Source organism: Mastigoproctus giganteus, chromosome 9, assembly GCF_048544385.1.
Source record: "Mastigoproctus giganteus isolate SK-2022 chromosome 9, ASM4854438v1, whole genome shotgun sequence".
NCBI classification, from domain to species: Eukaryota; Metazoa; Arthropoda; class Arachnida; order Uropygi; family Thelyphonidae; genus Mastigoproctus; species Mastigoproctus giganteus.
The window spans coordinates 101,586,492-101,600,546 of record NC_143583.1 but is presented as its reverse complement, the minus strand read 5'-3'; the positions used below and the strand labels follow the sequence as shown (position 1 = coordinate 101,600,546).

Below are 14,055 nucleotides of genomic sequence, written 5' to 3'. Positions count from 1 at the left end.
ACCTCTTATTCCCATTTCACCCCTCTATTCATTCCAAATGCCTGTCCAGCTCAGCCTTAAATTTATTTAGGCTATCAACTTCCACAACAAAACTTGGAAGTCTGTTCCACCAATCAACTACCAGCTGGCTAAAGGCAAATTTCAGCACATCTATTCTACAACTGTCTTTCCTCAATTTGAATCTGTGCCCCTCAGGTTCTTAATCTGAACAAGAGTAAGATTCCCATCAGCATTCAGCTTGCTCAAGCAATTCAAGGCCTTATACAGTTCAATCAGATCACCTCGCAGGTGCCTACTCTCCAGGTGCTGCCAGAACTTAAGCACCCCTTGGTAAGAGCACCCCTTTGTTCCCCTCACCAATCTTGTTGCCCTTCTTCGTACTTATTCTAGCAACTCTACATCCTTCCTAAAATGAGGCCTCGAGACCTGTACACAGTATTCTAGGTATGGCCTGACCATTGTCTTGTATAACGGGATAATCACATCCCTGTCCCTGCTAGCAAAATTCCTATATATCGTTGACAAGACTCCATGCACTGGCAGCCTCTCTGCACTGCTCAGCAAACTTCATATTTGACTGCACAATTACCCCCAGGTTTTTTTTACTTTCCACTTCCCTGAGTGCAGTACCACACAGTTGGTACGTTTCTCTTCGGTTATTGCTACCCATATGCAGTAGTTTGCATTTGTCAATGTTAAACTTCAGTTGTCAATTTTCAGCCCATTTACCCAACTTATCTAGATCCAGTTGAAGTAGCATACTGTCTTTACTGTCGTTAACAATCTGCCAACCTTTGTATCATCTGCAAACTTGGACATTAAACCTGATATACCTTCATCGATATCATTGATAAATATACAAAACAACAATGGGCCCAACACCGAACCCTGAGGGACTCCACTAATAGCATTTGTCCACGAAGAGCAGTGTCCATTGATTACCACTCTGTCATCTCCCATTCAACTATCCCTTTATCCGTTGTAGCAACTTACCCTTAATGCCATACCTCCCCAATTTGTACAGCAGGCTTTCACGTGCAACAGTATCAAAAGCTTTCCTGAAATCCAAGTATATGATATCAAAATTATTTTTGGCATTCAGTTCCTTTGTGACCATATCATAGTATCCAATCAAGTTGGTCAGACAAGACCTCCCTTTAACAAACCCATGCTGTGTCTTAACTATTACTGCAGACTTGTCTAGATGATCCTGCAATACTTCTTTAACCAGTGATTCCTGGTTAACTATGCACCTGCTTCTTGACAACTGCACTGCACACTGATAATCACTTTGATTATCTGAACAACATTCAAATGGAATTCTTCCCACCCAGCACAACATTCTTGCTACAACCCATGGATATCATAAAGAATCTGAAGACGACAGATTGCACAAAGCTGGGTAACTACTATGAACTTGAAGCCATTGACAAAAATCTCTATACATCATCACGATCAACAGCAAAAGAAATCAATGCAAAGGTGACCATTTTACAAGCAACACAATATGTCACAGATATCTGGTATGAGATCGATTGCAAGATTACCTTTAAGACAATTAAAAACAATTAAAAGAGAGAATTAAAAATGCAAGACAATTAAAAACTGTTTTGCTCACTGTATATTTCAGCATTCAGACATAGAGAATGCTGATACAGCACCAGTCGAAACTGAAACTGTGCTGTCACTGCAGCAAGTTACAAATTTTGAGGAGTTTTTGTGTGTCGAAGAAAATCTGCAGTGTTATGATGAAAATGATCTTGAGGACATTGTTCATCAAATTGTAGCAAAACACCACATGATACTTGGCTAGTGACAAAGATGACATGCCTGAGCAAGTGAAACACAAAGATTCAATAAAATGTATTGCCGACTTATGATGGTTTTTATGTAGGAAGGAAACAAAAACAGTCCCATGTCTGCATTGGATCAATGTTATGATTTTGTTCATATGAAGTCAGTTGAGAGCACACAGCAATCAACTTTGGATAAGTTCATAATTAAATGTAATTGAATATTTTTTTCATTAATTCTAAGTTTGGTATGTTCATAATCAGTTCCATTGTAGTTTAATAAATGAGATTTTGTTTTGAACTTTTTTTTTTTTTTTTTTTTGCATTTCCTTAAGCTACGGTTAATGAGACCAGCTGCATAATAGGATCACATTTCATTTTCCCCATTGTGGTCCCATTATCCAGAATGCACTGTACTTATCTTGGACAAGTCATTAGCTGTAACAATGATAAATGGTTGGAAGTCAAGAGAAGAATAAATTTTGGATGAATATCATTCAGGAAATATAGTCACATACTGAGGAGCAATATCCCAATTTGTCTGAAACATGAAGTAATGAACCAATGTATACTCCCCACCATGTCTTATGGAAGTGAAACTTGGGCACTCACCAAAAGAATGGAAGAGAAGCTGAAAATTACATAGCGAAAAATGGAATTACTTACATTAGGAATCAGATTGTTAGATAAGAAGAGAAACACATGGATTAGGCAGCAAACACAAGTAAAGGACATTCTTATCAAAACTAAAGAACTGAACTGGACTTGGACAGGACACAGCTCGAAGCCATGATGACAAATGGACAAAGAAATTAACGGAATGTTACCCAAGAGTAGCTAAAAGAAAACCTGGAAGACAACAATGGAGATGAACAGATGAAATTCAAGAGTTCGTGGATAGTAAATGGATGGCCATTGCCCAGAACAAAAGGAACTGGAAAGTTGCTGGAGAGACCTTCACCCTGCAGTGGATTGAAAATGGCTGATGATGAACATTTTAATTTTATTGTCAACTGTTTTTATAAAAGTTATGTGACACACACACACACACACACACACACACACACACACACACACACACACACACACACACACACACACACACACACACACACACACACACACACACACACTTTGTTTTTATTTATATTAATGAAATAGGCAGCAGTAAACATTTCATAGTAGAAGTGGTTGGAGCTCACTGGTCTGAATGGCAAATAATCCTAAGGTGGGACTTCAAAATATGAATATGCTACGCTACCACAACATATGAATAAATCTATTCAATCTTTTAAAATAAATATCTTACTGATTAAAATAGTGGAATAAGAAAACCATTAATTGAATGTTTTTCCTGGATCTTGTAAATAGGAGAATGCCCTATCTTTAGTGATGAGGAATGCCATCTCTCATAAGGACTCTTGCCAGATCTAATGAAAAAAAAAAAGTGTGGTTAGTTGAGTTTTTGGTGTCACTGTTGTAACTTATCATTAATTATGCTATTGTAATCAGGTTTAACTTGAATGAAATTCCAAGGAAGAAAACAGCACAAAAGGGAGTTTTTGAGGTTTTGATGCACCATAGCAGTAGTCTTCTGTTATTTGTTGGTCATAGACAATATTATTGAACAGTAATGTATTACTCTGAATTTCTTTTATTCTCTATGAGAAAATGTGATTTCATTAAATTAAAATTTATTGTTTTCACCTTTGTAGGATTTGAATTTTAACAGAGTGAAAAGTTATATTGAGTGTACAGTGTGTAAAGTTGGCTGTACTGTTTCAACAAACAATACAGCCGACTATGGTCTGGTGATGGATTCCAGCAGAGTTCCAGAAACATAACCTAATTGTGTAGTGTTAGTTTATTTAGCCTTATTTAGTCAATAAGGCTAAATAAACTAACGTTTAAAAACCAATGGGCATAAGAGTGAAAAGTCTCAAGCTTGCCTTGCTTTAGATTAAGCCATCATTCAGTTCAGTGATGCTGAAGAACTAATATTATTTACCCTTTGTTATTTTTGTATTTTTTTCAGAAGTAGTTTAGTATTTATTGTGCTAATATCATCACATCTTGTATTGTGAGCATGAATAAATAACCATTATTCTCACATGCCTGTTGGCACTTTAAGTACCCTACTATAAATTCATATTTGAGATCCATGATGTACTTGTACAAATGTGTAAATTATCAATAACCAGCTTTAAGTTTCTAATTGTCTTCTTTCTTTCTTTCAAATTCTCAGTTTATTTTCAATGCTAATATATTTCAGGGTCACAAACTTTGTGTTAAGGGTTACCTTAAAAAATCAAAAATGCATTTCTTTAAATAATTTTATATAAATTTGTAATTACAGGTAAGTTGAAAGGAATGAATGAGAATACTGGTAATATCGACATTCTTAGTGGAGGTGGTGATAACAAAAAAATTGTAACTCGTATTTATGAAGTGGCTAATGTTATGCAAGTTATTGGAAAAGATGATGATTCGGGTATTTTGAGGTATGGCACTAAAATTAAATTTATATTTTTTGTTTGTTCATTGGTTGTAATCTTATTCATAATATTCGTAAAATTTTCAGGCTCTTATTTAAGCCAAATTAAATACACTTCGTACATATACACACATTGAATTGAAGGTAATTTTTTATAGATATGTACAATATCAAATGGCGCCTCTGTAGCCAGGTGGGAAGGAGCAGCAGTGTGTAGCACACGCTTCTTGATTAGACCGGGGTTTGAGCCGGTCACCACCAAATACAGAGGATGCAGAAAGGTCAGGGAATGACCACCGCATATTCCCAGAGCAATATGGCCTTAGTTGCTAATGCTCCTAAAAACTAAATAACAAACAAACAAACAATATCAAATGACAATACAGTTTTTTTTTTTTTTTTTTTAATTTTGTTGTTTCAAATTACTTACTCACTCCATGGTGCTTGAGCTGCAAGGGTCCTTAAACATTTTGACAACCAAATTCCAGAACTCTCTATTATGTGCAAGCTTTCTCCAGTTCACCTCTCCTCCAAAGATTACACTAATATCTTTCTTAATACCATCCTCCCATCTTAGGGGTAATCTGTCAGCTTTCCTTTTCCCAGTTGGGATTCATGTGATAATTTGATTGATGTGTCTTCCGTCATCAATACAAATAGCATGTCAGGCCCATCTCAATTTTATAACTTTTATGATTTGAATTATATTTTTACTTCTGTATTTCTCCTTTAGTTTATTGGCTTCCTTTAATGGTACCTCTGTAGCCAGGTGGGCAGGAGCGGCAGTGCGTAGCACACACTTCTTGATTAGACCGGGGTTCGAGCCCGTGACCCACCAAATACGGAGGATGCGGAAAGTCAGGGAATGGCCACCGCATATCCCCGGAGCAACATGGCCTTAGTTGCTAATGCTCCTATAAACCAAATAACAAATAACAGCTTGCTTTAATTCTTTTGGATTAAAAACTTAAATTCTTAATTCTTTTTTTAAATCATTGGCAGAGACATTTTTTCTTTAAAGACAGCAAAGATCTTATACCTCCATAAAAAAGCCAAGTCTACATTGAAATTAGGCTAAGAGAAAATATCTCCATTGTTTGAGCTCTAATAAAACCTGAACAGGAAGCAAGAATGTAGCAAAACATCAGCTCTCTGTACCAACTTTCATGACCATGTCATTCACCACCCACTAGGATTTAGCATTAGTAAAGGCATATGAACGAAGAAAGCAAACTTATATAGTATCAGCCAAAAAAAAAAAAAAAAAACCTTCCCATTTCACCCATTCATTCAATGCTTGTCCAGTTCTGCCATGAGGTTATTCAAGGTGTCAACATTCCACTACAACGGCTGAAAGTTTGCTCCAACTTTCAACCACCTGCTGGCTACAGGCAAATTTCTGCACATCTATTCTACAATTCTACAATTGTCTTTCCTCGATTTGAATTTATGTCCCCTCAGGTGTGTAATCTGAGCAAGAGGAAGAATCCCATCAGCATTGAGCTTGCTCAAACCATTCAAAGCCTTATACACCTCAGCTAGATCACTTCGCAGGTACCTAGTCTCCAGACACTGCAATTTGCAGAACCTAAGCCTTTCTTGGTAACAGCAACCCTTTGTTCCCATCTCTTTACTCATTCCATCAGCTCTACAACCTTTCTAAAATGAGGCCTCCAGACCTGTATGCAGTACTCAAGGTGTGGCCTGGCCATTGCCTTATACAAGGGGACAATCACCTCCTTATACCTGCTAGCAAAATTCCTGTATATCATTGACAAGGCACCATGAACTACTCTTGCAGACTGTCTGCACTGCTCAGAAAACTTCATATCTGCCTGCACAATTACCCCCAGGTCCTTTTCATTCTCCAATACCCTGAGAGTATTACCAAAAAGTTGATGCATTACTCTGGGGCATATTGCTATCCATATGCAGTATATTACATTACATTTGTTTGTTCGTTCATTGGAAGGTTTTTTTTTTTTTTTTTTGACTGATACTTGAACTTCAGTTTCCACCTCTCAGAACATCTGCTCAACTTTTCCAAGACCTGTTGCGGTAGTGTACTGCCATTACTATCATTAATTACCCTGCCAACTTTCATATCATCCGCAAACATGGACATTAACCCTCATATACCTTCATCAATATCATTGATAAATACAGAAAACAGTAAGGGGCCCAACAGCTAACCTTGGGGAACTTTACTAATAATAATAGTCCACAAAGAGCAGTGTCCATTGATTACCACTCTCTGTCTTCTCCCTCTCAACCATCCCTTTATCCATTGCAGCAACATTTCCTTAATGCCATAATGCTCCAATTTGTACAGTAGTCTTTCATGATAAAGGAACCACTAGGTGACAGTGATCACATTGTACTGATATGGGATTTACTTCAATTTGTAACTACCATCAAGGGTAAAGGGAAGGGTTTTTGCTTCCGTAGAGGTGACTACAGTGGTCTCAGACAGTTTTTAAATTCTATAGGGTGGGATCAACTAATGATGTTACCAATGGTGAATTCTAAATGGGAAGCCTTCAGGGACTTAATCTTGGAGGCTACTAGGCTTTTCATACCAACTAAGAAATACTGTTCAGGCCTAAATGGATGTTAGGCTCGTGGCAGAGAATAAAAATGCAGGGATGCATACAAATTATCAGGCGACATAGAAGCCTATGGTAGATATAAGGAAGTCTGTAATCAAGTCACAAAGGAGATTAGGCAGGCAAAGGCAGATTACGAGAAATCTTTGCCAAAGGATGCAGTGACAAACAGCAAAGAGTTCTTTACTTATGTAAACTCTAGAAGGAAGGGGATCAATCAAATTGGTCCACTTTATTTGATTCAACCATTGATGATCATGCTCAGGTAGCTGATAAACTGAATGAGTATTTTGCATTTACGTTCACACATGAGGAGTTATTCAATGAGGGGAGTGCCAGAAGTTTATCAAACTCTAACAGGAAGCTAAGTGATTTTGTAATAATTGAGAGCAAAGTGGAGGAGAAATTGTTGAAGTTAAACATAAGGAAGGCACCTGGGGCAGACGGGATCTTTCCAGTTATATTAAAGGAGGCAGCAGAGGAAGTAAGCAAACCCTTAGCCATAATTATGAGAGCTTCCTTTGACTGAGGGGAGGTCCCCATGGACTGGAAGTGTGCAAATGTATCACCAATTCACAAAGGGGGTTCAAAAGGTGACACAAGTAACTATAGACCTGTTAGTTTAACTTGTGTTTCGGGAAAATAATGGAGTCACTGATTAAAGAAGCATTGCAGGATCATCTAAACAAGACTGCAGTAATAATTAAAATGCGCCTCCGTAGTCAGGTGGACAGGAGCAGCAGTGCGTAGCACGTGCTTCTTGATTAGACTGGGGTTCGAGCCCGTGACTACCAAATATGGAGGATGCGGAAAGGTCAGGAAATGACCACCGCATATCCCTGGAGCAATATGGCTTTAGTTGCTAATACTCCTAAAAACCAAATAACAACAACAACAATAGTTAAAACACATCATGGGTTTGTTAAAGGGAAGTCTTGTCTGACCAGTTTGATTGAATACTACTATGTAGTCACAAAGGAACTGGTTGTAAAAAATAATTTTGATATCATATACTTGGATTTCAGGAAAGCTTTTGATACTGTTGCACATGGAAGACTGCTGTACAAATTGGAATGGTATGGCATTAAGGGCAAGTTGCTGCAATGGATGAAGGGATGGTTGAGTGGAAGATGGTAGAGAGTGGTAATAAATGGACACTGCTCTATGTGGACTAATGTTATTAGTGGAGTTCACCACGGTTCAGTGCCAGGCCCATTATTATTTTGTGTATTTATCAATGATATCGATTAATGTATATCAAGCTTAATGTCCAAATTTGCAGATGATACAATGGTTGGTAGGGTTGTTAATTCACTAAAGACAGTATGCTACTACAACAGAAGCTAGAAAAGTTAGGCAAATGGGCTGAGAAGTGCCAACTGAAGTTTAACATTGACAAATGCAAAGTATTGCATATGGATACCAGTAACCCATGAAAAACGTACCAACTGTGTGGTACTACACTCAGGGAGGTGGAGAATGAATAAATCCTGGGGTAATTGTTGCAATGAAATATGAAGTTCTCTGAGCAGTGCAGATGGGCTCCAATAGCAGATCATGGAGTTTTGTCAATGATATATAGGAATTTTTATAGCAGAGACAAGGTGATTATCCCTTTGTAAAAGGCAAAGATCAGGCCACACCTTGAGTATTGCACACAGGTCTGTAGGCCTCATTTTAGAAAGAATGCAGAGTTGCTAGAACGAGTACAGAGAAGGGCAACAATATTAGTGAGAGGAACAAAGTGGTGTGCTTACGAAGAAAGGCTTAAGTTCTGCAAGTTGCAGCATCTGGAGACTAGGCACCTGAGAGGTGATCTGATTGAGGTGTATAATACCTTGAATGATTTGATCAGGCTCAATGCTGATGAGATACTTCCGCTTGCTCAGAGGGCATAGATTCAAATTGAGAAAAGACAGTTGTAGAATAGATGTGCAGAAGTTTGCCTTTAGCCAGCAGGTAGTTGATTGCTGGAATAGTCTTCCATCTGTTGTGGACTTTGATAGCTTAAATAAATTTAAGGCTGAACCAGATAAAAATTTGGAGGGACCGGATGAGCAAAATGGGAAGTTTTTTTTTCTTTTTCTTTTTGGCCAATGCTGCATAAGCTTGCTTTCTTGCATCATATGCCTCAACTAATGCTAATGTGCAACAGTATTGAAAGCTTTATTAAATTCCAGTTATATGATATCAAAATTATATTTTGCATCCAGTTCCTTTGTGACCACATCATGGTATCCAATCAAATTTATCAGACAAGACTTCCCTTTAACAAACTCATGCTGTGTCTGAACTATAACTGCAATCTTGTCTGGATGATCCTGCAGTGACTCCATTATTTTCCCTGCAACAGAAGTTAAACTAACAGGTGTGTGATTACTCGTGTCACCCTTTGATCCACCTTTGTGAATTTGAGATACAATTGCACATCTCCAGTCCATGGGGACCTCCCGGAGTCCAAGGTTGCATTCATAGTTATGGCTAAGGGTTTGCTTAATTCTTTGCTGAATCCTTTAATATAACTGGATAGATCCCATATACCCCAGGTGCTCTAGCATTAGTAGAGGCATATGATGCAAGAAAGCAAGCTTATGCAGCATCAGCCAAAAAAAAAACTGCTCCCATTTCACCCCTCCATTCGTTCCAAATACCTGTCCAGTTCAGCCTTAAATTTATTTAGGCTATCAACTTCCACAACAAAAGATGGAAGTCTGTTCCACCAACCAACTACCTACTGGCTAAAGGCGAACTTCCGCACATCTATCCTACAACTGTCTTCCCTCAATTGAATTTATGCCCTCTCAGGTGATTATTCTGAGCAAGAGGAAGAATCCCATCAGCAATGAGCATGTCCAAACCATTCAATTCTTTATACACCTCAGTCAGGTCACTTTGCAGGTGCCTAGTCTCCAGCCTTTCTTATGTTTCACTTCAACAATTTCTCCTCCACTTTGCCCTCAGTTATTACAAAATTATTTAGCTTCCTGTTAGAGTTTGATAAACTTCTGGCATTCCTCTTTTTTGAATAACTCCTCACGTGTGAATGTAGTTGCAAAATACTCATTCAGTTTGTCAGAATCATTAACAATTGAGCCATTGATATCAAGTGGACTATTCTGATTAATCGCCTTCCTTCTAGAGTTTACATAAGTAAAGGAGTCTTTACTGTGTTTCTCTGCATCCTTTGCCAAAGATTTCTCGTAATATTACTTTGCTTGCCTAACCTCCTTTGTGACTTGATTACAGACTATCTTATATCTACCGTAGGCTTCTGTGCCTCCTGATAATTTATATGCATACCATGCATTGTTTTTCTCTGCCACGAGTCTCATTAATTCATCTGACATCCATTTAGGCCTGAACCTTGAACAGTATTTCTTAGTTGGTATGAAAAGCCTAGTAGCTTCCAAGATTAATTCCTTGAATGCTTCCCATTTAGAATTTGCTGTTGGTAAAATCATCAGTTGGTCCCACTGTATAGAATTTAAAACTGTATAAGATCACTGTAGTTACCTTTATGAGAGCAAAAACCCGTCCCTTTACCACTGATGGTTGTTACATCTTTGAATGGATCCAATGTCTGTTGCCTGTGATCCCTGCCGCCTAGTGGTTGCTTTATCTGCAGGTTCTTAATGCATGAATAATCGCTGCTGATAATCAGATCAAGAGTATTACTGCCTCTGGAACATGCTATTATAGAAAACAATCATCCAGTAAATCCTCAAAAGTACTGCTGATGTGTGATATACCAACCCACAAGTTCAAGTCGCTGTCTGGAAGTTAGTCTATATCTGATATGGAAAGCCAAGTAGCTTCCAAAATGACTTCCTTTAGTGCTTCCCATTTAGAATTTTCTATAAAGTAGGACCAACTGATGTTGGTAACATCAGTTGGTCCTACTTTATAGAATTTAAAAACTGTCTGAGTCCACTGTAGTCACCTCTACGAAAGCAAAAACCTTTCCCTTCTGCTGATGTGCCACACATCAGCAGAATTGCCAATTTCAGGCTACACCCTTGAGCAGTGTGTTGCTTATGAGATGTTCAGAGCAAAACCAGAACATCGAAATGAAAGTCAAAAACAGTAAATAATCATGCTGAATTGGACACTCTTTGCATTTTTAATACCAAGTAAACAGTGGCTATGGGCAACGAGATTGGTGGGGAATAAATGGGTGCTATTACCAAGAAAGGCTTCAGTTCTGAAAATTGCAGCATCTGGAGACTAGGCACCTATGAGGTGATCTGATTGAGGTGTTGAAGCTTTTTAATGGGTTGAGCAAGCTCAATGCTGATGGCATTCTTCTTCTTGCTCAGACTAAACACATGAGTGTGCATAAATTCAAATTGAGGAAGGATGGTTGCAGAATAAATCTGTTGAAGTTTGCCTTCAGCTAGTGGGTGGTTGAATGTTGGAACAAACTGCCATCTGTTGTTGTAAAGGCAGGTAGTTTTAATAAATTCAAGGAAGAATTAGACAAATTTCTGGAGGGGATGAACTGGTGATATGGGATTTCCCCTCCCTCCATTTTTTTTTTTTTTTTTGGTCAATGCTGTATAAGTTTTTCATCATTTTCTACTACTAATACTAATATTGATTTTTCACTTTTACAACATCTCAAATAAAATTTTGACTATATCTAGGAAGAAAGGATAATATTCATAATTTTAATCATTAATTAAAGATTAATGTGCAACAAATATTTTTGAAGGTCACTTGTCAAATCCTGCATGATGGCAGAATCCAGAATTTATTTTTTAATTTTGATGTGAACCATATGAGATATGGTAGCACAGTATGTGTGTGTTTAACTCTTGTGTTGTTAGTATGGTTCCATTTTTGTGGGAGTATTTGTATATGTGTGTTTTCATTTATGAAAGAATATTGATGTTACCTCCAAATTTTAGCCATCTTATTGCAATGGATTAATTCAAGGGTTAAGGAGGCTCTGCAAGGCTTTGGGGGAATGGGAATTTCTCTTAGCTTTGCCTTCCTAAGGAAGTACAAGGATCTTTGCTAATGCCACTGGGAGAGCCTTAATAATTGGAAGAGGGTCACTGGAAAGATTCAGTTTAGTGGCATGGACTAAGATTACAGTTAACACCTTCACCAAGAATACTTGTGTGCTACCATGAATTACCATATGCATGGAGAAATAGGTACTTAAATTGCAGAAGACAACTGCATGAACAAACTTGCTTAAGTAATTGTAAGTTGTCTTATGTGTGAATTGCGAATGTGTGATCTTCAGTTATCATATTCTCAGAAATAAATAATGAAACAGGCACTGAAATCACCATCAGACACAGGCCAGAGACAAAACTTGTGTAAGTAACTATAAGTTATACATCAGAATAATAAACAGTAACCAAATACAAAATTTTATTTGTCTCTATATCAGGGCTATTTATTTTAGTGGGTCAGTTCTTTGGGGAGAGATGGGTTTGAAGATCTGGCAGGTCATTACAGCTATATATTTTTTGTATTTAAATATTTAAAAGTATTTATTTGCATAGTTATTAATACATGTAAACTACTTTCATAGATGGGATTAGAAAATGAAACTTAATAATGGATGAATAATGAATAAATTCAATTACTTTAAAGTACATGAAAATGATGAAAATCTTTTTTATTTATATATATAAAATTTAAATATATATATATATATATATATATATTTGCCCGTGGGCCGCTAATTGAATTTTTGTGCTCTATAGTAATGCCAGGGTGTTGTAAACAAGATGAACAAATTTGAAAATCTAGTAGGCCAACTATTGCTGATACTGTAATGCTAACTGAGACAGTACCATCTAGAGATAAAGAACAAAGAATTTTGATATAGCAAATAAAGTGTGTGCACTAGATGTAGAGGAGGGTTTGGTTTTGGTTTTTTTTAGGAGCATTAGCAACTAAGGCCATATTGCTCCGGGATATGCGGTGGTCATTCCCTGACCTTTTCGCATCCTCCGTATTTGGTGGTGATGGGCTCGAACCCCGGTCTAATCAAGAAGCATGTGCTACGCACTGCTGCTGCTGCTCCTTCCCACCAGGCTATGGAGGCGCCTATGTAGAGGAGGGAAAAGAGGTTTGCCTTCTATTAAAAGTTCCCCAGAGGAGATCAGATCATTTCCAGAATTTGATGAAGCCTGATGTGATCTAGTGTGAGATTGCTAATTGGTAAAAGAATGGTGTTAATATGTGTTGATGGTCAAAAAACCTGAAGATCAGTTTACATGAATGGATAAGCTGGTTTGACTGCCTCATTATGGATGACTTCGATTTACCTCTTATAGTGTGTGCCAGTAATTTCCTAGTGGAATCCAATTTTTGATCAAGCTGGATGGCCATTATCTCCGAGTCGGCCATGCACGGTCTTTTGGATCCCAGTTTTTAGCCCTTTTGTACTCTTCAAAGACAAATGTTTCTTTAATTTCTGTATCAGAAATTTAAATTTGGTTCTGCACAAAGGTAATTTGCACTTCATTGAAGAATTGACTTATCCAAAACGTGATACCCAAGAGTCCTTAAAATGGTCCATTGGTCAATCATCTCCACACATCTCTGGGTTAATCATCTCTTATCAGCTTTGTTAATATAGATCTCTTAACTCCCTCATTAGTAGAGAAAAGAAATGGTGCCTTTCCTGTCTGATGGTTATCCCTAACTCCTATTTTCTCAAAAGTTTTCAAGCCCTTATTTTAAGGCTCACACAGATTTCCATACAGTAAAGAGACATGCTTCAATGTTGAATCAGTTTACCAGCATCTTCTCCCTGGTATCATATACTAGTGAGAAAATGAGACCTGGATCATGAAACAAGTTACAAAGTTAAGTAAGAAGTTATTATTTTTGATAAATTTTAACTTAACACGTTCACTGCTTTCTAGCGGAGATATGCTGCATCGGATTTTTAATCCATTTGGAGGGAAAACCACCCTACTTTTAAAACATTTTTTTTCCAGTTTTACAGAAGTAAAACTGGATATTTTTGTCAAGCAACCTTCACCAGAGGCTGATTAATTCAGTCATAGTAAGAAGTAAGCCAAAAAATGTCTCTGCCTTTTCCAATCTTAATCTTATCATTTTCAGTCCCAAGTTAAAAAGTTTGTCAGAGAAGCCAGCAGTGAATGTGTTAACTTATGTTTTTTACCTTACCCAG

At 37.5% G+C, this 14,055-nt stretch overlaps 1 protein-coding gene across 3 annotated transcripts in view; it reads left to right on the top strand.

Annotated features, from left to right (window-relative positions):
- The window catches only part of rb (adaptor related protein complex 3 subunit ruby), a 445,832-nt gene that overhangs the window by 407,702 nt on the left and 24,075 nt on the right, over positions 1-14,055 (top strand). For all 3 annotated transcript variants that reach the window (XM_090381955.1, XM_090381954.1, XM_090381953.1), the window contains exon 24: positions 4,150-4,294. In XM_090381955.1, the coding sequence (XP_090238081.1) occupies positions 4,150-4,294 (145 nt within the window). The remainder of the gene's footprint in view (positions 1-4,149; positions 4,295-14,055) is intronic.